Below are 26062 nucleotides of genomic sequence, written 5' to 3' on the forward strand. Positions count from 1 at the left end.
GGTGTGAGTGTGGATGTGCAGAAGAGTATGGAAGGCACTGTGATGGGGATGTGTTGGGTGGCACAGCAGGGTGAGTCTGAGTGTGGCTTTGCAGTAAAGTTGTGATCCACTGAGATCATTGAAAGGTTGGCGCCACTGCAGCCAGGGACCCCTGACGACATCCCTGCTTTTGGCCTCCCATGCAATGTGCAACCAGGCTGCGTTGGTGTCCTAGGGAGGTCTCTTCCGCCCTTGGAAGGGAAGAGAACCTCCATGTGTTTATTTTATTATTCATTGATGGGATGTGGGCGTCGCTGGCTAGGCCTGCATTTAGTGCCCATCCCTAATTGCCCTTGAGAAGATGGTGGTGAGCCGCCTTCTTGAACCGCTGCAGTCCATTTGGTGTAGGTACACCCACAATGCTGTTAGGAAGGGAGTTCCAGGATTTTGGCCCAGCGACAGTGAAGGAACGGCGATACAGGTCCAAGTCAGGATGGTGTGTGGCTTGGAGGGGAACTTGTAGGTGGTGATGTTCCCATGCGTCTGCTGCCCTTGTCCTTCTAAGTGGTAGAGGTCGCAGGTTTGGAAGGTGCTGTTGAAGGAGCTTTGGCGAGTTGCTGCAGTGCATCTTGTAGATGGTACACACTGCAGCCACAGTGCGCCGGTGGTGGAGGGAGTGAATGTTGAAGGTGGTGGATGGAGTGCCAATCAAGCGGGCTGCTTTATCCTGAATGGTGTCGAGCTTCTTGAGTGTTGTTGGAGCTGCACTCATCCAGGCAAGTGGAGAGTATTCCATCACACTCCTGATTTGTGCCTTGTAGATGGTGGAAAGGCTTTGGGGAGTCAGGTGGTGAGACACTCGCCGCAGAATTCCCAGCCTCTGGCCTGCTCTTGTAGCCACAGTATTTATATGGCTGGTCCAGTTCAGTTTCTGATCAATGGTAACCCCCAGGATGTTGATAGTGGGGGATTCGGTGATGGTAATGCCATTGAATGTCATGGGGAGAAGGTTAGAGTCTCGCTTGTTGGAGATGGTCATTGCCTGGCACTTGTGTGGTGCGAATGTTACTTGCCACTTGTCAGCCCAAGTCTGAATGTTGTCCAGGTCTTGCTGCATATGGACACGGACTGCGTCAGTATCTGACGAGTCTCGAATGGTGCTGAACAGTGTGCAATCATCAGCGAACATCCCCACTTCTGACCTTATGATGGAGGGAAGGTCATTGATGAAACAGCTGAAGATGGTTGGGCCTAGGACACTGCCCTGAGGAACTCCTGCAGTGATGTCATGTGATTGAGATGAATGACCTCCAACAACCACAGCCAACTTCCTTTGTGCTAGGTATGATTCCAACCAATGGAGAGTTTTCCCCTTGATTCCCATTGACTTCAGTTTTGTTAGGGCTCCTTGATGCCACACTCGATCAAATGTTGCCTTGATGTCAAGGGCAGTCACTCTCACCTCACCTCTGGATTCCAGCTCTTTTGTCCATGTTTGGTCAAGGCTTTAATGAGGTCAGGAGCTGAGTGGCCCTGGCGGAACCCAAACTGGGCGTCAGTTAGCAGGTTATTGCTGAGTAAGTGCCGCTTGATAGCACTGTCGACGACACCTTCCATCACTTTGCTGATGATTGAGAGTAGACTGATGGAACGGTAATTGGCCGGGTCGAATTTGTCCTGCTTTTTGTAGACAGGACATACTTGGGCAATTTTCCACATTGCCGGGTAGATGCCAGTGTTGTAGCTGTACTGGAACAGCTTGGCTAGGGGCGCAGCTAGTTCTGGAGCACAAGTCTTCAGTACTATTGCCGGAATGTTGTCAGGGCCCATAGCTTTTGCAGTATCCAGTGTCTTCAGCCGTTTCTTGACATCACGTGGAGTGGAGTGAATTGAATGGGCTGAAGACTGACATCTGTGATGCTGGGGACTTCAGGAGGAGGCCGAGATGGATCATCCACTCGGCACTTCTGGCTGAAGATAGTTGCAAATGCTTCAGTCTTGTCTTTTGCACTCACATAGAAACAAAGATAGGAGCAGGAGTAGGCCATTCGGCCCTTCGAGCCTGCTCCGCCATTCAATGTGATCATGGCTGATCATCCAAATTCAGTACCCTGTCCCTGCCTTTTCCCCATATCCCTTGATCCCTTTAGCCTCAAGAAATATATCCAACTCTTTCTTGAATATATTTAATGAACTAGCCTCCACCGCCCTCTGTGGCAGAGAATTCCACAGGTTCACCACTCTCTGGGTGAAGAAATTCCTCATTTCAGTCCTAAATGGCTTACCCCTTATCCTTAGACTATGACCCCTGGTTCTGGACTCCCCGGCCATCAGAAACATCCTTCCTGCATCTAGTCTGTCCAGACCTGACAGAATTTTATAGGTTTCGATGAGATCCCCTCTCAATCTTCTAGACTCCAGTGAGTATAAGCCCAATCGACACAATCTCTCCTCATACGTCATTCCTGCCATCCCAGGTATCAGCCTGGTGAATCTTCGCTGCACTCCCTCCATGGCAAGAACGTCCTTCCTCAGGTAAGGTGACCAAAACTGCACACAATACTCAAGGTGCGGTCTCACCAAAGCCCTGTACAACTGTAGCAAGACATCCTTGTTCCTGTACTCGAACCCTCTTGCTACAAAGGCCAACATACCATTTGCCTTCTTAACCGCCTGCTGCACCTGCATGCTTACCTTCAGCGACTGGTGCACAAGGACGCCCAGGTCTCTTTGCACTTCCCCTTCTCCCAATCTATTGCCATTCAAATAATAATCTGCCTTCCTGTTTTTGCCACCAAAGTGGATAACCTCACATTTATCCACATTATAGTGCATTTGCCATGTTTCTGCCCAATAACCCAACCTGTCCAAATCGTACTGGAGTTTCCTGACATCCTCCTCGCAGCTTACCCGCCCGCCCAGCTTTGTGTCGTCTGCAAATTTGGAGATATTACATCCAATTCCCTCGTCCAGATCATTAATATATATTGTGAACAGCTGGGGTCCTAGGACCGATCCTTGCGGTACCCCACTAGTCACTGCCTGCCACTCGGAAAATGACCCGTTTATTCCAACTCTTTGCCTTCTGTCCGCCAACCAGTTCTCTATCCAAGTCAATACCTTGCCCCCAATCCCATGTGCCTTAATTTTGCACGCTAATCTCTTGTGTGGGACCTTATCGAAAGCCTTCTGAAAGTCCAAATACACCACATCCACTGGTTCTCCCCTATCTATTTTACCAGTTACATCCTCAAAAAATTCCAGTAGATTAGTCAAGCATGATTTACCTTTTGTAAATCCATGTCGACTTTGTCCGATCCTGTCACTGCTTTCCAAGTGCTCTGCCATTACATCTTTTATAATAGACTCTAGCATTTTCCCCACTACCGATGTCAGGCTTACCGGTCTATAATTCCCCGCTTTTTCTCTACCACCTTTTTTGAATAGTGGGGTGACATTAGCTACCCTCCAATCCATGGGTACCGTTCCAGAGTCTATCGAGTTCTGGAAGATGACCAGTAATGCATCGACTATCTCTAGGGCCACTTCCTTAAGTACCCTGGGATGTAGACCATCAGGCCCTGGGGATTTATCGGCCTTTAGTCCCATCAATTTTCCTAACACCATTTTCCTACAAATACTGATTTCTTTCAGTTCCTCTCTTTCATCAGACCCTATGTTTCCCGGCGTCTCTGGGAGGTTATTTGTGTCCTCCTTTGTGAAGACAGGACCAATGTATGTATTTAGTTGGTCTGCCATTTCCTTGTTTCCCATTATAAATTCCCCTGATTCTGACTGTAAGGGACCTACGCTTGACTTCACTAATCTTTTTCTCTTCACATATCTATAAAAGCTTTTACAGTCAGTTTTTATGTTCCCTGCTAGCTTACTCTCATATTCTATTTTCCCTTTCTTAATTAACCCCTTTGTTGACTCCTAAACTGCTCCCAATCTTCAGGATTATTGCTTTTTCTAGCCAATTTATATGTCCTCTCCTTGGATCTTATGCTATCCCTAATTTCCCTTGTTAGCCACAGTTGAGTCACCTTTTTTGTTTTATTTTTATGCCAAACTGGGATGAACAAATTCTGTAGCTCATCCATTCGGTCTTTGAATGTTCTCACGTGCTGGGCTCCACCATCATTGAGGATGGGGATATTTTTGGAGCCTCCTCCTCCTGTTAACTGTTTAATTGTCCACCACCACTCACGACTGGATGTGGCAGGACTGCAGAGCTTTGATTTGATCCGATGGTTGTGAGATCGCTTAGTTCTGTCTATCTCATGTTGCTTCCGTTGTTTGGCATGCAAGTAGTCCTGTGTTGTAGCCTCACCAGGTTGACACCTCATTTTTCGGTATGCCTGGTGCTGTTCCCAGCATGCTCTCCTGCACTCTTCGTTAAACCAGGGTTGATCTCCCGGCTTGATGGTAATGGTAGAGTGAGGGATATGCCGGGTCATGAGGTTACAGATTGTGGTTGAATACAATTCTGCTGCTGCTGATGGCCCACAGCGCCTCATGGATGCCCAGTTTTGAGTTGCCAGATCTGTTCGAAATCTGTCCCATTTAGCACAGTGGTAGTGCCACACAACACGGTGGAGGGTATCCTCAACATGAAGACGGGACTTCGTCTCCACAAGGACTGTGTGGTGGTCACTTCCACCAATGCTGTCATGGACAGATTCATCTGCAACAGGTAGATTGGTGAGGACGAGATCAAGTAGGTTTTTCCCTCTTGTTGGTTCCCTCACCACCTGTCGCAGACCCTGTCTGGCAGCTATGTCCTTTAGGACTTGGCCAGCTCGGTCAGTTGTGGTGCTACCGAGCCACTCTTGGTGATGGACATTGAAGTCCCCCACCCAGAGGACATTTTGTGCCCTTGCTACTCTCAGTGCTTCTTCCAATTGGTGTTCAACATGAAGGAGTACTGATTCATCAGCTGAGGGAGGGCGGTAGGTGGTAATTAGCAGGAGGTTTCCTTGCCCATGTTTGACTTGATGTCATGAGATCTCATGGGGTCCTGAATCAATGTTGAGGACTCCCAGGGCTACTCCCTCCCGACTGTATACCACGGTGCCACCACCTCTGGTGGGTCTGTCCTGCCGGTGGGACAGGACATACCCAGGGATGGTGATGGTGGTGTCTGGGACATTGGTTATAAGGTATGATTCGGTAATTATGACTATGTCAGGCTGTTGCTTGACTAGTCTGTGGGACAGCTCTCCCAATTATATGGAGGGAGTCACTGGAGAGCCTGGGTGCAAGTGTCAACCTTTGTGCAGTGCTTGTCAGTGTTTGCAGCACCTCAATGCTGTCAAACATTGACAGAACTGTCAAAGTGAATGTGGCCGTGGTCCCTTTAAGGAAATCGACTGACACGTCAGCAAATGACGTCATCAGACTCTCTTCCTGTTAATTGGCCAGGAAGCCTGCAGGACGGGCTTAACAAGGCCAGTCAAGAGAAAATCCCTTTGACAGAGCGCTGCAGCCGGAACCCGGCAACCAGCTATCCCGCCACCGCGGAGAAAATACAGCCCAAAGTATTTGTTTAATTTCACTGCCATTTCCTTATTCCCCATTATAATTTCTCCTGTCTCAGCCTGTAAGGAACCCACATTTACTTTCGTTAATCTTCCTTTTTACATACCTATAGAAGCTTTTACAGTCTGTTTTTATGTCTCTCGCTAGTTTACTCTCAGATTCTATTTTCCCTTTATCAATTTCTTGGTCCTCCTTTGCTGAATTCTAAAATCCTCCCAATCTTCAGGCTTACTGCTCTTTTTGGCAACATTATAAGCCTCTTCCTTTGATCTAATACTATCTTTAACTTCTCTTGTTAGCCACAGTTAGACCACTTTTCCTGTGGGGTTTTTGTGCCTTAAAGGAATGTATATTTGTTGTAAATTATGTATTTAATTCTTTAAATGCTAGCCATTGCTTGTCTACCATCATACCTTTTAATGTAGTTTCCCAATCTACCTTAGCCAACTTGCCCCTCACACCTATGTAGTTTGCTTTGTTTAGATTTAAGACCCTAGTTTTGGATTTAACTAAATCACTTTCAAACTTAATGGCCCAGAAAATCGGGTCTCCACGGGTAAGTACTCACCCGTAAGCCCAATGGAAGTGCCGGTTTCGTGCATGTGCGGGAAGCCGGCACTTCCGTTCCCCTGAAAGAAGGGGTTAAGAGGTGGAACGCGTGCGCAGGAGAGGCTGCGCGTGCGCATTGAACTTACATTTTTTTTGCAGGTTTTCCTGGGAAGGTAAGACTCCAGAAGTTAGACATGTAAAAAGCAGTCGCAAGGCCTGCTTTTTACAAGGTAAGTGGTGAATTAATTAAAATTAAAACATTTTTTCCACAAGTTTATTATTTTTAAATACTTTAAAGAAAGGTAAGTTTATTTTTAGCCCCGCTAGAAAATAATTATTTTTTTCAAAAATTTAAATTATTGTTTAAAATAGTTATTTCATGTAATTTATAGTTTATTATTTTAAAAATGTGATGGTTTTTTAAAATTTATTTGACGATTTTGTGATGTTTTGGGGTTTATAGTATTTATAGGTTTGACAGGTCTTCCTGTCAAACTTATGAATGAAGCATTCCCTGCTACTATTGGCTCTCCATGGCCCACGTGATCCCAGGGGACGCATCGAACTAACTGCGCCCCTGGGATACGCAAGCACTGCGCGCCGGCAGTTGGAGGAGGCCCAGGATCGCAATTCCATGGGGGCCCACTGCTCAACGGCCGGCGCGGTAGGTAAGTGCAGGTCGGGGGCTTGCACCCGCGGGAAGCCCCCAACCCGAATTACTGGGCCAATATAAAATTCTATCATATTATGGTCAACTCTTCCCTAAGGGCCCCTTTACTACAAGGTTATTAATTAACCCTTTCTCATTGCACAATACTAGATCTAAAATAGCCTGTTCCCTAGTTGGTTCCTCAACATATTGAACTAGAAAACTATGTTGCATACATTCCATGAATTTGTCCTCCACACCATTACTGCAAATTTGGTTTGCCCAGTCTATATGTAGATTAAAGTCCCCCATGATTACCGTATTACTACCCTTGTTACATGTGCCTCTAATTTCCTGTTTATATTCTGCCCTACATTATAACTACTGTTTGGGAGCCTATAAACAACTCCCACCAATGTTTTCTGCCCCTTGCTGTTTCTTGGCTCCACCCAAACTGATTCTACTTCTTTTCAGAGCTAACATCCTTTCTCTCTACTGTCTTTATCCCATCCTTTATTATCAGGGCTACCCCTCCTCCTTTTCTATTTTGCCTATCTCTTCTAAAAGTTAAGCATCCTGGAATATTTAGTTCCCAACCTTGGTCACTTTGCAACTACGTCTCCGTAATGGCCATTAGATCAAACCTATTCATTTCTATTTCTGCTATTAATTCATGTATTTTGTCATGAATGCTTCACACATTGAGATATAGTGCCTTTTGTTTTGACTTTTTTCTATTTTTCCCTGATATCACCTTAGTCACTGATGCGCCATTACCTTTGTTACTCTCTGTCCCTTCCTGATCCACTCTGCTTATTTTTACCCAAAACTCTGCCCTGCTCAAGAGCCTTGACATTTTTCTTGCTGCTTTTAAATTTACTCTTTCCTGAATCCTCCCATCCCCCCTTCATTAGTTTAAAGCTCTGTCTACTGCCGTAGTAAAAACCCGTAAAAAAACATTTATTTTTTGACAGGGTCAAGTGTTGGAGCTATATGTCCACCATGGAGAAGTTCAGGAAAAGAAAAGTGGCTTAGAACTGACAAATCCTACTCCCTAACTCCCCTTTTGCTCACAAGCAATTTCACATGTTTTACTTCTGGCCTCTTGCACATCCCCGATTTTAATCGCTCAACCATTCGTGGCCGTGCCTTCAGCTGCCGAGGTCCTAAGCTCTGGAATTCCCTCCCTAAACCTCTCCGCCTCATTATCCTCCATTAAGACGCTTTTGGCCATCTGCTCTAATATCTCCTTTTGTGGCCCGGTGTCAAATTTTGCTTTATAACGCTCCTGTGAAGCGCATTGGGACGTTTTACTACGTTAAAGGCACTATATAAATGCAGGTTGTTGTTGTTGTTTTAAAAAAAAGTTAATTCTCAAAGCTTGATGAACATAAAGGCATTTCTGTTAATTAAATGCCAACAGTCACCTGAATCACTTTTTATTTGTTTTTCTAGTGTGACTACAGTGGAACGAATCTTACATTAATTCCTTATGATCTACCTGCAAATATAACACAGCTACACCTCACTAACAACAGTATTTCTTTAACTCGCCATGATGTTCAAATTCTTTCGAATTTAACCCAACTGAAAGAATTGTACCTTGGATACAACCTCATATGCAATTTACCTTCTGGAGCCCTCAATAATTTAAAAAAGTTGTCTGTACTGGAACTGCACAATAACTGTCTTACAAGCATTGACAGAGATGTTATGAAACCACTGAATTTATCACAGTTAACACTATATGGAAATCAATGGAACTGTAGTTGTGGCCTTCTAGGTTTACAGATGTGGCTGAATGAGTCAAAAGTACACCTGGGTAAGTTTCACTCCCAAAGTGATGATGGGTTTGCACAATTTTTAACAGTTACTGTATTTGTGAATGATGGATCTCAGCAGGGAACTGAAAGGCTGCTGCACTCAGACAGCCATAGCCATAGCAGTTTCTTTGTAAAGTTTATGGTCAGTAATATTACTGCAGTCAATTGGATATTCTAAATTACTGAAGTGAACCTACTAAGACTTAAATATTGATGTAAAAGTATTAAGTTTTCCCTCCAGTTCTGATTGTTTAGAGTCTGCTCTAAATCTTACAGGTCATATGATTTCATTTAGGGAATTTTCTGATAATTAACAGATAAGGCATTAAAATAATTTACTACTGATGATTTTCTGAAATGAAATAGTCTTTCTGGATGGTGCACTAACTTCTATTTAACCCGTTCCCCCAATCGTTTTTTAGTCATTATGTCTGGGTGCTCCAATGTTACGAAAGCATTACCAAGTTTTGACAACAGGAAATAGGTGTGACAAAAAGGAAGTCTCAAGAATTTTATACATTTGGAAAGTTACATCCTATTTCAACTACAGGTAATGAAAACATCACAACATGTGAAGCCCCTGAAGAAATGCAATGCTGCACCATCAAAACAGCTCCCATCAAGCAAAATGGATGTTTTTCTGCCTCAGCATCTACTCAGGATAGTGCTACTACCAAAAGCAGCTTTAACACAAACCTATCCAAGACTATGCACAGTACAGCATTGCAATCTCCTATCATGACTGCACAAAACACCACTGGGAATCAAACAGATGGCTCAGGTACTACAGCATTTAATATCAATTGTACGTATTACTCACTAGTAAAAAGAGAAATCACAGTGCAGCACAATATTTATGTGTCCGTGGAATTATGACAGAAAGACAGACAATAAAAAAGTGACACGATACAGAGTGTCCATGTGTTGTACAGTACCATGGAGTAGAGTAGGGTTGTCATCGTGCAGTCAATTCAGAGCAACGTTGGTGGTACCCCGAGCACCTTTCTCACCTGTCCTCGCAGCTGCAATTGGCGAAGCGACTAAAAAAAGAGAAACTTCATGTTTCTCTCAAGAAACTCCACAATAACCAGAGTTCAAAATTACTTGCAGCAGGTTCCCCAATGACCTAGCGGGTTTATCCAGTGAGCCAAGCTATACAGACCCAAATTTGATTCCCAGTCTATGTTGAGTTAGCTGATCGCATCTGGGGTGGAGATAGGGTTGCTACAATTGGCCTCAGAGTCCCTTACTTAGGGAGGCAAGAAAAATAATAGCCAGAGCTTTCCACTCCTGATCACGAGCCAATGATCCCTACTTATAAAGTGCATGTATGGAAATTGAGTGAGCACATGACTGAGCGGAGTTGTGTTGCAACTTCGGGACAAGTAGCCTGCCACTACATAGAGCCAAGGCACACATATGAAATATGGCCAATTAAACAAGTTACTAGAAGACGCTTGTGGAATTGTACCTTAACAAGAGTCAGTATTTTCAGGAAGGGAGAAAACTAAAAGGGAAAAAGTGTCAAAAAAATATTGTTTGTGGTACCGCACATAATAATATGATGCTCAGTGTTAAAATTGCCTTAAGAGACTTTACCATGTCAATATCTCTTTAATTTCCCGAAGTTATTGATTTTAATTGCCAATTTTTGTGGAAGTAACTTTTGTCTGCAAAATAAATGACAATTTTTCCTGCTCCATCGGATGAGGGATATCAGTTGCCAATACCAAACTCAGAACAGCAGAATGCACCAGTGTGATTCTTTTCCATTTTCAGCACCAGCCATCCTTGCAGCCTTTCTGACTGAGGTGGCCAGTTTAGTACCAATTACTGTGTAATTACAGCAGTATTTATTTAATCACACAAATGCTTAGGGGGAAAAATTCGGTTGATTTGCGCCTCCCATTAGCGCCCTAAGAGGGCGCTAACGGGGTGCAAAGCAACTAGCGCCTGGGCGCGGTGCCGCTAACGCCTCCCGCAAAATTCAGCGCCTTGCGCAGTGGCCCGCTTGCGCCCCAGCCGCAATCTTCGGTAGCGCGCCCTGGCTTACCGCTGGACGCTATGTCCGACAGGGTCAGGGGGGCCTACCTGCGGCTGGGGCGGCGCAAATTAAAGGGGAGGTGCCGGGCGGTCATTTTTGTTGCTGGCCGCCTGCCAGCACCTGCCCCCGTTGCTGAGCGGCAGACCTGCGAGAGGCACAGAGTCAGCGAGAGGAGAGAGAAAAGTAAAAAATAATCGAAGTGTGATGTCACCAGAAAGCAGGTAAGTGATTGGTTGGTGAGTATTTCTCTCTCTCGCTTTTTTCCAAACTTAAATTTTGTGGTTCATAGTTTCTTGGGTCTCTGTTGTATAGTGGGGACTGCTGGTAAACAAAGGCCCTTGAGTATATCATTTAATTGGTTGGATTGATTTGATTTGTTATAATTTGAATTAATTAAAGGGTAAGTCATGGCAGTACAGCTCGGTGCCGTGGTATGCTCCTCCTGCACTATGTGGGAAATCAGGGACACTTTGTGTCCCTGACGACCATGTGTGCGGGAAGTGTATCCAGCTGCAGCTACTGGCAGACCGCACTGTGGCGCTGGAGCTGCGAATGGATACATACTGGAGCATTCACGATGCTGAGGACGTCGTGGATAGCACGTTTAATGAGTTGGTCACACCGCAGGTAAAGACTGCACAGGCAGGAAGGGAATGGGTGACCGCCAGGCATAGTAGGCGCAGGCAGGTAGTGCAGGGGTCCCCTGTGGCCACCCCCCTCTCAGACAGATATACCGCTTTGGATATTGTTGAGGGAGATGGCTTATCGGGGGAAGACAGCAGCAGCCAACTTCCTGGCACCATGAGTGGTTTTGCTGCACAGGACGGGAGGAAAAAGAGTGGGGCAGCTATAGTAATAGGGGATTCTATTGTAAGGGGAATAGATAGGCGTTTCTGCGGCCGCAAGCGAGACTCCAGGATGGTATGTTGCCTCCCTGGTGCAAGGGTCAAGGATGTCTCAGAGCGGCTGCAGAGCATTCTGGAGGGGGAGGGTGAACAGCCAGTTGTCCAACGATATAGGTAAAAACCGGGATGAGGTCCTAAAAGCTGAATATAGGAAGTTAGGAGGTAAATTAAAAAATAAGACCTCAAAGGTAGTAATCTCAGGATTGCTACCAGTGCCACGTGTTAGTCAGAGTAGATATAGAAGGATATTTCAGATGAATACATGGCTAGAGGAATGGTGCAAGGGGGAGGGATTCAAATTCCTGGGACATTGGAACCGGTTTTGGGGGAGGTGTGACCAGTAGAAACCGGACGGTTTGTACCTGGGCAGGACCGGGACCGATGTCCTAGGGGGAGTGTTTGCTAGTGCTGTGGGGGAGGGTTTAAACTAAAATGGCAGGGGGTTGGGAACCTGTGCAGGGAGACAGAGGAAAGGGAAACAAGGATAGAAGCAAAAGACAGGAAGAAGAAAAGCAAAAGTGGCAGTCAGAGAAATCAAGGGTTTAAATCAAACATGGCCACAGTAAATAATAATTCTAAAGGGCCTGACTGTGTAAAAAAAAAAACAAGCCTGAAGGCTTTGTGTCTTAATGCAAGGAGCATTCGTAATAAGGTGGATGAATTAGCTGCGCAAATAGATGTAAACGGATATGATATGATTGGGATTACAGAAACATGGCTCCAGGGTGACCAAGGCTGGGAACTCGACATCCAGGGGTATTCAATATTCAGGAAAGACAGGCAAAAAGGAAAAGGAGGTGGGGTAGCATTGCTGGTTAAAGAGGAGATTAACACAATTGTAAGGAAGGATATTAGCTCTGTTGATGTGGAATCTGTATGGGTAGAGCTGAGAAATACCAAGGGGCAGAAAACATTAGTGGGAGTTGTATACAGACCCCCAAACAGTAATGCGGAGGTTGGGGATGGCATTAAACGGGAAATTAGAGATGCGTGCAATAAGGGCACAGCAGTTATCATGGGTGACTTTAATCTACATATAGATTTGGGCTAACCAAATTAATAACAATACTATAGATATGTGAAGAGAAAAAGATTGGTGAAGTCAAGCGTAGGTCTCTTGCAGTCAGAATCAGGGGAATTTATAATGGGGAACAAAGAAATGGCAGACCAATTAAATACATACTTTGGTTCTGTCTTCACAAAGGAGGACACAAATAACCTCCCAGAGATGTCGGGGAACATAGGGTCTAATGAAAGGGAGGAACTGATAGAAATCAGTATTTGTAGGGAAATGGTGTTGGGGAAATTGACAGGATTGAAGGCCGATAAATCCCCAGGGCCTGATAATCTACATCCTAGGGTACTTAAGGAAGTGGCCCTAGAAAGAGTAGATGCATTGCTGGTCATCTTCCAAAATTCGATGGACTCTGGAACAGTACCCATGGATTGGCGGGTAGCTAATGTTACCCCACTATTCAAAAAAGGTGGTAGAGAGAAAACGGGGAATTATAGACCGGTAAGCCCGACATCGGTAGTGGGGAAAATGCTAGGGTCCATTATAAAAAATGTAATAGCAGAGCACTTGGAAAATAGTGACAGGATCGGACAAAGTGAACATGGATTTACAAAAGGTAAATAGTGCTTGACTAATCTACTGGAATTTTTTGAGGATGTAACTGGTAGAATAGATAAGGGAGAACCAGTGGATGTGGTGTATTTGGACTTTCAGAAGGCTTTCGATAAGGTCCCGCATAAGAGATTAGCGTGTAAAGTTAAGGCACATGGGATTGGGGGCAAGGTACTGACTTGGATAGAGAACTCTAGAGCCCTGTTCCTGGGACTAGGGACAGGGTCACTGGCAAGGCTTGGAAGCTAAGCAGAGCCAGGCCTGGTTAGTACCTGGAGGGGTGACCATCAGGGAAGACCAGGTGCAGAAGGTCACGGAAGGAGCCACGGGAGGAGCGGCTGGTGAGCAGGCCCGGGCATTGGGCTGAAGATTGTCGGACAGGAGGAATGGTGGAAATGGAATGGCGGCGCGCACCGACGCAGCGGCTTTACTTCTCCCAGTCATGGGAGCTTGCAAGATCACATTTTGTTGTTCATGTACTTGTGCAATGACAATAAAGTTGAATTATTATTATTAGTTGGCAGACAGGAAGCAAAGAGTTGGAATAAACGGGTCTTTTTCCGAGTGGCAGGCAGTGACTAGTGGGGTACCGTAGGGATCGGTCGTAGGACCCCAGCTATTCACAATATATATTAATGATCTAGACGAGGGAACTAGATGTAATATCTCCAAGTTTGCAGATGACACAAAGCTGGGTGGGCGTGTGTGCTGTGAGGAGGATGCCGAGAAACTCCAGTATGATTTGGACAGGTTGGGTGATTATACTGCATCTGCCATGCATCTGCCCAATGTGGATAAATGCGAGGTTATCCACTTTGGTGGCAAAAACAGGAAGGCAGATTATTATCTGAACGGCAATAGATTGGGAGAAGGGGAAGTGCAACGAGACCTGGGTGTCCTTGTGAACCAGTCGCTGAAGGTAAGCATGCAGGTGCAGCAGGCGGTTAAGAAGGCAAATGGTATGTTGGCCTTCGTAGCGAGAGGATTCGAGTACAGGAACAAAGATGTCTTGCTGCAATTGTACAGGGCCTTGGTGAGACCACACCTTGAGTATTGTGTGCAGTTTTGGTCGCCTTATCTGAGGAAGGATGTTCTTGCCATGGAGGGAGTGCAGCGAAGATTCACCAGACTGATACCTGGGATGGCAGGAATGACGTATGAGGAGAGATTGGGTCGATTGGGCTTATACTTGCTGGAGTTTAGAAGAATGAGAGGGGATCTCATTGAAACTTATAAAATTCTAACAGGACTAGACAGACTATATGCAGGAAGGATGTTCCCGATGGCGGGGGAGTCCAGAATCGGGGTCACAGTCTAAGGATAAGGGGTAAGCCAATTAGGACAGAGATGAGGAGGAATTTCTTCACCCAGAGAGTGGTGAACCTATGGAATTCTCTACCACAGGAGGCAGTAGAGGCCAATTCATTAAATATATTCAAGAAGGAGTTAGATATATTTCTTAAGGCTAAAGGGATCAAGGGATATGGGGAGAAGGCAGGGTACTGAGTTTGGATGATCAGCCATGATCTCATTGAATGGTGGAGCAGGCTCGAGGGGCTGAATGGCCTACTCCTGCTCCTATCTTTCTATGTTTCTGTCCCCGGCCTCTTGTGCAGCACCCCCCACGGGGTGCCGGCTACACTCCGTGAGCCCGGCACTTCTCTTGTGTGCTGGGCTCTTTTGCCGGCACTCGGATCTTTGGTGGCCCAGCTGGGCCCCGGGTCGCGCTGGGCTAGGCCCCTCCCCTTTAATAAAGGGAAGAAGGCCTGCAGTACCGCGGTGCGACGTGCCGTGGCGCAGCAGCACATAGTGCAGCAACATTCACTCGCAGCGCCCCAAGAGGGAGGAAGGGCGCTTCCAGTAGCGCCCTGCCTCCCTCTTGGGGCGCTACCAGTGAATTTCGGGCGTGGGGGCACTAATTTTTTCGGGGCCCTAAAAGTAGCGCTCCAGCGAAGTTAGCACCCCAAAGTGGGCGCGACCCAATTTTGCCCCCTTAGTCTGTTTGAAATCTAACATTTCTTAAGTTGATGATACCTTGCAAAAAATAAGAGTATTAGTACTTGATGTTTGTATATAATACCAACTTTCTTTTTTATATTTTGGAAGGTCAATCTAAAGTTGGGAAATCCTGGAAATTCGTGGTCGGTGTCATGGCAACCTCGATCTGCATATCTTCGATACTTGTCCTATTTGTAAAATGCATCAAATGGTACAACTGCTTCGTTGCCTATCACCATCATCGACTGCAGGAAGAACCAGAGCTTTTCATGGAAAATATGTCTGCTGAGACACACATCAATAGTATCCCACAGACATCAAGAAAGATTGAAAGTAGTGACCAACAAACTGAAATGTGGACAACCACTCACAACTTATCTGAAGATGATGATGGCTATATTGAAGATGGCTATATAGATGCTGTAGGATTCAACAATTGTGAGGAGGAGTAAAACAGGAAATGGTTATGGATCTAGATTTGTTCCAGTAAGGTTACCTGATCCAGCTGACCGGCTCTGCAGGATATGAGATAAGTTAAACCAATCACATTTCTATTAACACAACCACAAGCCACTACTACTAGTTTGATTATTTTGAAATGTATTGTACATCCCCTCCCCACAACACACCAGGAAGAAGAATCTACTAAAATTTACACTCAAATTGTACAAAGGCATTGGAATCCAAAGTTCAGAAACTCCGTATAGAGTCAAAAAAATAACGTGATATAGTTGTCAAGAGAATATACTGATAATTCAAAAGTACCAAGTATATCATTGCCATATTCCCTAAAATGATTACCATGTGGCTGTTGATCTACAATTATTATGGTTAATAATAAACACAGGAGGCACAACAGAAAAAAAATTGTTGAATGGCATTGTGCATGGTAGACTACAATATGGAAATACTGTAACAAAAACAACAATAATTTGGATCCCGTTTCGGCCTGTGACAGTCTTTGCCAATATTCTTCTGATCACTCTGCGAAGCCTTTAATATTCCTTTTTTTCAAGCAACTGTCTAATTTCCTTTTAAAAGAGTTATGGACCCTGCTTCAACAACAGTTTGTAGCTGAGTTCCACATTCTAACCAACTCCTATGTAAAGACTTTTTTTTGCAACCTCCTTTAGTTCTTCTGCTTATTTTAAATTTGTGCCTTTTTGTTGCTGTCTCACTGACAAGGAGAAATAAGCTATTGTAGGAACAGAAGTTGCTATCTGAATAATTTAATTTAATAATTCAACTTTATTGTCATTGTACAATGCACAAGTACATGAACAACGAAATGTGATCTTGCAAGCTCCCATGAGTCCAGTACAAATAACAATAACATTAAACGTAAATAGCACCGTCCTGGGAGAAGCAAAGCCGCTGCGTCTGTGCGCGCCGCCATTCCATTTCCACCATTCCTCCTGTCCGACAATCTTCAGCCCAACGCCCGGGCCTGCTCACCAGCCGCCCCTCCCGGGGCTCCTTCCGTGACCTTCTCACCAACCGCCCCTCCTCGGGGCTCCTTCCGTGACCTTCTGCACCTGGTCTTCCCTGATGGTCACCCCTCCAGGTACTAACCAGGCCTGGCTCTGCTTAGCTTCCAAGCCTTGCCAGTGACCAAGGTATTCGACTCGATGAATCAAATCAACAGGTTTTAATGAACAACGAAGTTAACAGGGAAACTACAGGAGAAACGGTACACAGGTCTAATCAGCTTGCTGGGCACTCGACGACTACTGGAAGATTCTGGAAGCTGACGTCATCGCGTTCTTCGCGCCACTGGTGGTCACGTGATCGGCGTCATGACGTCATCACGTGGAGTGCAGGAAAACACAATACAGTACAGTTAACAGGCAGTTTAAAGGTGCAGTCCGCGGCTGCACTACACTGTAGTTAAAGGGATTATTACTAATTGTTCTGAGACCCTTAGTGGCTCCGCCACAGGCACCCCCGCAGAATCCACTTTAACGGACATTGTCAACCGAGTAGGAGGTTTAATGATCCTGGCCGAACGGCGACGAAACTCAGGCAGCGGAAACGGGGCGTTAGTAGACGAACCAGTGCCGGATTGCGGCAGAAGCGGCGTCTCGGGCGAGGCAGAAACGGTAGTCCGAGGTGCAGGCGCGTCTGAGGCCGAATCGGGCTGTTCGACAGTGGGCTGGTGCACGGCTGGTCTGGCGGCCAATGGCGGTCGGCCGCGGCGAGGCGGTTGGGCGGCCACGACAGGCTCACTCCGATCTAGGTGGGCTGGTTTGAGCCGGTCGATAGAGATGGTATCGGACTTTCCACCGACTTCGACTGTGAAAAACTTTTCCCCTGATGAGATGACACGAAAAGGTGGCTTGAGTGGTGGCTTGAGCGGGTCTCTGTGACCGTCCCGTCTAATAAAGACATAGTCCGAACTCATGAGCTCTGGCGGGACGTGAGGCCTCTGCAGGTCATGCTGCGATGTTGGGATGGGCAGGAAATTCCTAGCCGCCTCCTGATGTAGTAGAAGCTGTTGAGCTGCAGACCATGGTTCGGTGTGTGGAGGGAGAAAGTCACCTGGCACTCTGAGTGTCTGGCCATAAGCCAGCTCAGCCGGTGAAGACTGAAGATCCTCCTTTGGGGCTGTCCGGAGGCCCAGCATCACCCATGGGAGCCTGTCCACCCAGTTGGGTCCCCTCAAGCTGGCACGGAGGGACGCTTTGAGAGACCGATGGTACCTTTCGCACAGACCATTCGCCTGCGGATGGTACGCAGTGGTACAGTGCAGCTTGGTACCCAGGCCTTGTGCCACTGCGTTCCACAGCTCTGATGTGAACTGCAGACCGCGGTCCGAGGAGATGTCCGATGGCACCCCGAACCGAGCCACCCACGACGAAAGAAACGCCCTGGCGACGTCTGCTGCGGTGGTAGCGGCCAAGGGAATCGCCTCTGGCCACCTGGTGGTCCAGTCTACCACCGTCAGGAGGTGTGTGAATCCACGTGACCCGGGAAGGGGACCTACTAAATCCACGTGAACATGGTCAAAACGGCGCTCAGGCACCGGGAAGTTGGCCACCAGAGCCTTGATGTGACGGTGAACTTTGGACTTTTGACAATCGACGCAATCGTTTGTCCAGTCCCGGATGTCCAAATGCATGCCTTTCCAAACAAATTTGCGGGACATTAGCCGTTGAGAAGCCTGCATCCCCGGGTGAGATAACCCGTGGATTGCCTGGAATACTTTCTTGCGCCATTCGACCGGCACAATGGGCCGGGGCACCCCCATGGATGTGTCGCACAAGAGCATGGTTCCTGCCGCTTGAAACAGCACGTCTGCAACTTGCCAACTGGAAGGCGTGGTCCTAAACGCTAGTACCTCTGGGTCTACCCGTTGATCCTCTGCCAGTCCGACGAAATCGATGCCCAGGTGGACTGCCTGGACTGGAACCCGGGAAAGGCAATCCGCCACGAGATTATCCTTGCCTGACACGTGCCGCAAATCCGTTGTGAATTCGGATATAAACGTGAGGTGGCGCTGCTGCCGAGCTGACCAAGGTTCCGCCGTTTTGGCCATGGCGAGGGTGAGTGGCTTGTGGTCCACGAATGCAGTGAATGGACGGCCTTCTAGAAGGAAACGGAAATGCCGGATGGCCAAAAACAGAGCCAGCAACTCTCTGTCAAAAGTGCTATACTTTCGCTCGTTCTTGCGCAGTTGGTGGCTGAAAAAGGCTAATGGCTGCCAACCCCCGTCGACCCACTGCTCTTGAACTGCTCCGATGGCGAGTCGGAGGCATCCGTAGTGAGGGCAACAGTCGCGCCCAGGAGTGGGTGTGCTAGCATAGTTGCATCCGCCAACGCCGCCTTGGTATCGCGGAACGCCTGGTCCATTTGCGGTGTCCAAGTGAGAACATCCTTGCCCGACTTTCCTTTTAGTGCTTCGTACAGAGGTTGCATTAACCGGGCCGCCTTGGGGACGAAACGATGATAAAAATTTACCATCCCCAAGAACTCTTGCAGGGGTTTGACTGGGTGAGGCTGCGGGAATGCGGTAACTGCCTCTACCTTGGTGGCTAGCGGGACGGCGCCTTCTGGGGTAATCTTGTGTCCCAGGAAATCAATACTGGATACTCCAAACGTGCATTTGGCCGGATTGACAATAAGGCCGTGTTGGCTGAGCCAGGCGAAAAGTGTACGTAAATGGGCCATGTGAGCTGTCGTATCCTTGCTGGCTATTAGGATGTCGTCCAAATATACAAAAATGAAGGGCAGGTCCCGTAAGACAGAGTCCATCAACCGCTGGAATGCTCGAGCTGTGTTTTTCAGACCGAATGGCATGCGGAGGAACTCAAAAAGGCCGAACGGAGTGATGACTGCCGTTTTGGGGACGTCTGGAGGGTGCACCGGAACTTGGTGATATCCACAAACCAGATCCACTTTAGAAAATATAGAGTTGCCAGCCAGATGTGCCGAAAAATCTTGGATGTGGGGAATAGGATACCTGTCCGGTGTCGTGGCGTCGTTTAAGCGTCTGTAATCCCCGCAAGGTCGCCATCCGCCGCCTGGTTTGGGTACTATATGCAGTGGGGAGGACCAAGGGCTGTCCGAATACCGGATGATCCCGAGGCGCTCCATGGTCTGGAACTCAGCCTTTGCGGCTGCCAGCTTGCCGGCTTCTAATCGCCGCGCCCGAGCGTAAACGGGTGCTCTGGTCGTGGAGATATGGTGCTCCACCCCGTGCCATGTGCCTGCAGCCGAAAAAGTAGGCCTGGTGAGCTCCGGGAATTCGCCGAGCAGGCGCATAAACCCGTCTTGCGACGGAACCGCACAGGCCACCGACCAGGAAACGGCGGTGCTGCGGTGGCAGGGCACTGCGTGGAAAGTGGACGCATTAATGAGTCGGCAGTGTTGGACGTCGACCAGCAGACCGTTGGCACAGAAAAAATCAGCCCCCAGGATGGCCTGTGAGACCTTAGCTATAATAGTCGCAGACAAAACGCTGACTGGCGAAGGTTAAGTTTACCGTCCGTTTACCGAACGTACGCATGGCCGCGCCGTTTATTGCCACGAGGGAAGGCCCCTGGCCGCCGGATAGTAGGTCCAGCTTTGAAGCTGGCAGGATGCTGCACTGTGAACCAGTGTCGCACAGGAATCGTCGGCCCGTAACGGAATCCGTAACGTAAATGAGTTTGCCCGCTGAACCCGCCGCCATAGATAACTTGCCGTGCTTTTCAGACCTTGTCGTCCATCCGGGAGGACGCGGGCTTGTTGAAGTTTGTTTTTCTTGAGGGAAACTGCAAGGAGGCCGGCAGCATCGAGCTTTGGCGCCAAAACAGGCGTGGTATGTGCACCATCCTGCTGGGGGAGGGCTGGGCTTCGCTCGCGTGGGGGAAAAGGCGCCTCACGGCTGCACAACATTGCTGAGTAACAGTAAATATCTTGTCTGCCTCTGCAGCGAGTTCAGCACCGTCTGTGATGGCAGTGTTGGCCAAGGCCGCCTGAACCGGTTCGGGTAGCTGGCAGAGGAAAAGCTCACGGAATAAAAAACATTGGGGTTCCGTGCCCAACAGCGTGAGCATTTGACTCATCAGCTCTGACGGTTTTGAGTCCCTGAGACCGGGCATGGAAATAAGCTTGCGTGCCCGCTCCGACTTATTAAGATCAAATACCTGTAGCAAACGGGCTTTAAGCGCTTCGTACTTGCCCTCCTCCGGTGGGCTGCCAAGGATGCTGACGACCCGCGAGGCCGTGGCACTGTCGAGAGCGGAAACCACATAATAATAACGGGTCGCATCCGCTGTGATCTCCCGGAGAGCGAACTGTACTTCTGCCTGGAAAATCCATGCTGCTGGCTGCTGTTCCCAGAACTGCGGCAGTTTAAGGGCGACGGCGTTCGTGTTCATCCTCGACGAAAGTTGTCCGACGAGATCGGGGTCACCAATGTAGGAACGGAAGTTCCTATCTGAATAAGGTATTCGACTCGATGAATCAAATCAACAGGTTTTAATGAACAATGAAATTAACAGGGAAACTACAGGAGAAACGGTACACAGGTCTAATCAGCTTGCTGGGCACTCGACGACTACTGGAAGATTCTGGAAGCTGACATCATCGCGTTCTTCGCACCACTGGTGGTCACGTGATCGGCGTCATGACGTCATCACGTGGAGTGCAGGAAAACACAATACAGTACAGTTAACAGGCAGTTTAAAGGTGCAGTCCGCGGCTGCACCACACTGTAGTTAAAGGGATTATTACTAATTGTTCTGAGACCCTTGGTGGCTCCGCCACACTATCGCTATTTACCTTTTGATGCGCCATCAATTACTCAAAAGACTGAGGTTGAGCGAGTAACAACCAGGCTTTTATTAACTAAAGAATGAAGGTCTTGTCTCGAGTGGTCGACCCGTCCAGAATACTAAGGGACTGGGAGGTAGTCACTTATATACCTGGAATAGTGGGAGGAGTCAGCCGAGGCATGTCCAGACCTGTACCTAGTGGAATACACATACAGACACAGACAGGTATGACAGTGGTTTACCACACCTTTTCATAACTTTTAAACATTTTTGAACAGCTCCATCATCCTTTAACTTTCTCAGCTCTAGTGTAAAAGCCCTAACTTCTCAAGTTAATCTTCACAATCACAACCCCTCAACCCAGGTAACATTGCAGTACTTTTTCCATTACTTTTATACCCTAACTATAATAGGCTGCCCAAAACTGTACACAATACTCCAACAACAGCTTAAGGCCTTGTACAAGTTCAACATTAGCTCTCTGAACTGTATTATTTTTGTCCAGATGCAAAACCAAGGACTCTTAAGCTTTTTTTATGGTCTTATCTATTTGTGCACATTAAGAGCAATCTGTTACAGTCTACAGTAGGAGTATGTTTGTGTGTGTGTGTGCTAGGCCGTTGTAGCAGAGCCTGGTCTCCAATTGTCTTGGATCCCCTTGCCATTGGACCAAGCCCGTGTGGTAGCTGGTGTGCAACGGCCACCCCACGTTAAAAGAATTCACACACGGGCATCTTCCACCCTTTAAAATGAAGTTCGGGACCTGGAACGTCAGGACCCTCATGGACAACCCAACAGTGACAGATCGGAACAGCGTACTGCTATCGTTGCTCGGGAGCTCAGACGTCTCGACATTGACATCGCTGCCCTAAGTGAGACCTGGTGGGCAGGGGAAGGCCAGCTCAAGGAGCAAGGTGGGGGCTACACCTTCTTCTGGAAAGGCAAACCTGAAGAAGAACGCCGCCTCCATGGGGTAGGATTCGCCATAAAAAATGAACTAGTTGGGCATCTCAGAGACGCCCCTTGTGGTATAAACGAGCGCCTCATGACTCTTCAGCTCACCCTGGCCCGGAACCAGTGTGCTACGGTCATCAGTGCGTACGCCCCAACACTGGAAGCCACAGACGAGACCTAAGAGGAATTCTACTCCAGCCTCGAACAATCCCTGTCCCGAGTCCCAACGGGCGACAAGCTGATCCTCCTTGGTGACTTTAACGCCAGAGTTGGAAAGGACACAGACCTCTGGGGAGGTGTGATCAGCAGAGAGGGGGTAAGGAAAGCCAACTCCAACGGTACCCTCCTCCTGACGAAATGCTTAGAACATGGCCTTGTCATAACCAACACCTTGTTCCGTCAGAGAGACAAGTACAAGGCTTCATGGCAGCACCCTTGTTCCAAGCACTGGCATCTGCTGGACTACGTCATCGTCCGAGCGAGAGACCGCAAGGACATCCGCATCACCCGCGCCATGACAGGAGCTGACGACTGCTGGACAGGCCACTGCCTGATCCGCTCTGTCATCTCCATCAATGTAGCCCCAAAACAGCGGTGGCAACAGAAGCAATGCCACAGGAAAATCAACGCTGGAGCACTCAAAGACCCCACTAAGAAAGCCCTATTCAGCCTGCGCCTCACAAACAATCTGACTACTCCCAGTGATGCAAAGACACAGAGTGTCCACAGCTTCTAGGCTGCACTCAAGGCCTCCATAATCAGCACCTATGAAGAGACGCTCGGTCACTTGACCAGGAAACACCAAGATTGGTTCGACGAGAACGACCAGGAGATCCAGGAGCTAATAAGCCGCAAGCGCAAGGCATTCCTGATCTGGAAACAGCAACACAACTCGAGAGCAAGAAAGCAGCTCTACAGACGCCTGAAGGCCGAGGTCCAACAAAAAACATGCGACCTAAAGAACAGATGGTGGGTGGAGAAAGCGCAGGAGATCCAGCAGCTAGCCGACAACCACGACGTGCGTGGATTCTTTAGCGCAGTCAAAACCGCCTACGGCCTAAGCACCCATGGTCTTACCCCACTGCGGGCCAAGAACGAAGAGATACTCATCAAGAACAGGGAGGCAGTCAGTGCCCGCTGGAAGGAGCACTTTGAAGATCTCCTTAACTGAGACTCTGTCTTCGATGCAAGTGTGCTCAACTCCATCCCGCAGCATGCTACCCGCCACCATCTCAGCACAACCCCAGCCCGGCATGAGGTTGAAAAGGCCATCCGACAACTGAAGAACAACAAGGCCTCAGGAGCAGATGGAATCCCTGCCGAGGCACTAAAGCATGGCAGAGAAGCACTACTGGCGCGAATTCATGAACTCATTTCTCTTAACTGGAAGGAGGAGAGCATGCCAGGGGATCTCCCATGCCGTAATTGTGACCACCTTCAAGAAAGGTGACGAGTCCGATTGCGGTAATTACAGAGGAATTTCCCTGCTGTCTGCCACAGGGAAAGTCATCGCAAGAATCCTCCTCAATCGCCTTCTCCCAGTGGCTGAAGAGCTCCTCGGAGTCGCAATGCGGATTCCGCCCACTAAGAGACACAATGGACATGATCTTCACTGCGCGCCAATTACAAGAGAAATGCAGTGAACAGCACCAATGGCCTTCTTTGACCTCACAAAGACCTTTGACACTGTCAACCGTGAGGGATTATGGAGTGTCCTCCTCAAATTCGGCTGCCCTCAAAAGTTTGTCACCATCCGCTGCCTGCTTCACGACGACATGCAAGCCGTGATCCTGACCAACGGTTCCACCACAGACCCAATTCATGTATGGACCAGGGTCAAGCAAGGCTGTGTCATTGCACCAACGCTCTTCTTGATCTTCCTTGCGGCAATGCTCCATCTCACCCTCAGTAAGTTCCCCGCTCGAGTGGAGCTAACTTACAGAACAAACGGGAAACTGTTCAACCTCCGTCACCTCCAGTCCAGATCCAAGGTCGTCCCTTCCACTATCATCGAATTACAGTATGCAGACAACGCTTGCGTCTGCGTACACTCGGAGGTTGAACTCCAAACCATCGTCAACACCTTCACCGAAGCGTACGAGATCATGGGCCTTACACTAAACATCCGTAAGCTAAAGGTCCTCTAGCAACCTGCCCCCACCACACAGTACTGCCCCCCAATTATCAAAATCCATGACAAGGCCTTGGACAACATGGACCACTTTCCATACCTCGGGAGCCTACTATCTACAAGGGCAGACGTCGATGACGAAGTTCAGCACCGCCTTCAGTGTGCCAGTGCAGCCTTCGGTCACCTGAGGAAGAGAGTGTTTGAAGACCAGGACCTTAAACCCAAGCTCATGGTCTACAGAGCAGTAGTAATACCCACCCTCCTGTATGCCTCAGAGACATGGGCCATGTACAGCAGGCACCTCAAAGCACTGGAGAGGTACCACCAATGCTGCCTCCACAAGATCCTGCAAATCCATTGGCAGGATAGGCGCACCAACATCAGTGTTCTTGCTCAGGCCAACATCCCCAGCATCGAAGCTTTGACCATGCTCGATCAGCTCCGATGGACGGGTCACATCGTCCGCATGCCCGATACGAGACTCCCAAAACAAGCACTCTACTCGGAGCTCCGACATGGCAAGAGAGCCTCAGGTGAGAAGAGGAAACGCTTCAAGGACACCTCAAAGCCTGCTTGAAAATGTGCAACATCCCCACCGACACCTGGGAATCCCTGGCCCAAGACCGCACAAAGTGGAGGAGAAGCATCTGGGAAGGTGCCGAATACCTCGAGTCTCTTCGCCGAGAGCAAGCGGAAGCCAAGCGCAAGGAGCGCATGTCAACCCAAGCACCCCACCCACCTGCCCCTTCAACCACCATCTGCCTCACCTGTGACAGAGACTGTACGTTCCGCATTGAACTCATCAGTCACCTGAGAACTCATTTTTAATGTGGAAGCAAGTCATCCTCGGTTCCGAGGGACTGCCTAAGAAGAAGATAGTCTACATTACCGTGTTCAGTTTTGGGTACTGAACCTTAGGAAAGATATATTGACCTTGGAGCAGGGTACAGCACAGATTCACCGGAGTGATACCATTGCTTAAAGGGTTAGATTATGAGGACAGGTTGCATAAACATAGTTTGTATTCCTTTGAGTTTAGATGGTTGAGGAGTTATCTAATCAAAGTGTGTAAAATGATAAAAGGATTTGATAGGGTAGATACAGAGAAATGACTTCCTCTGGTAGTGGAATCCAGAACAAGGATCTTAAAATTAGAGCCAAGTCATTTATGAGTGAAATCAGGAAGCACTTTTCACACAAAGGATAGTGGAAATCTGGAACTCTCTCCCCCAAAAGACTGTGAATACTGAGTCAATTGAAATTTTCAAGATGAATAGAATGGCGGAACAGGCTCGAGGGGTTGAAGGGCTGAAATAAAGAGTAGATTGCCTTTCAAAAGCTAGGCTTTATTAACCTTAAAAAACCAGCAGTACATGTTGAGCACCCAGTCTCAACCAAACTGTAGAAAACTGAATTTAAGATGGCCACCACAGGTCACATGGAATCAACTAACCAATAAGTTTACAGCATATATCTCAAGGCAGGAAAACAGGCAACCAATTACAATGCTTCTTATAAAACAAGAATAATCACCACATTCACCCCTCCTTTTAAAATATACTTCAACCTAGGTAGCCTTTACAATTTACAATTAGTTATTTATGA

At 47.8% G+C, this 26062-nt stretch overlaps 2 protein-coding genes across 2 annotated transcripts in view; one reads left to right on the forward strand and one right to left on the reverse strand.

Moving 5' to 3' along the window:
- LOC147124706 (leucine-rich repeat-containing protein 19-like) overlaps positions 1-16528 on the forward strand; it is a 34246-nt gene extending 17718 nt beyond the window's left edge. Inside the window, exons 3-5 of the mRNA XM_085991846.1 lie at positions 8174-8540; positions 9092-9322; positions 15224-16528. Of these exons, the coding sequence (XP_085847972.1) occupies positions 8174-8540; positions 9092-9322; positions 15224-15567 (942 nt within the window). The 3' untranslated portion in view covers positions 15568-16528. The remainder of the gene's footprint in view (positions 1-8173; positions 8541-9091; positions 9323-15223) is intronic.
- ift74 (intraflagellar transport 74) overlaps positions 1-26062 on the reverse strand; it is a 146828-nt gene that overhangs the window by 101551 nt on the left and 19215 nt on the right. The window lies entirely within an intron of this gene.

This window comes from Somniosus microcephalus, chromosome 1 (genome assembly GCF_052327205.1).
Source record: "Somniosus microcephalus isolate GS21.2 chromosome 1, FLI_Smic_1.0, whole genome shotgun sequence".
Taxonomy (NCBI): Eukaryota; Metazoa; Chordata; class Chondrichthyes; order Squaliformes; family Somniosidae; genus Somniosus; species Somniosus microcephalus.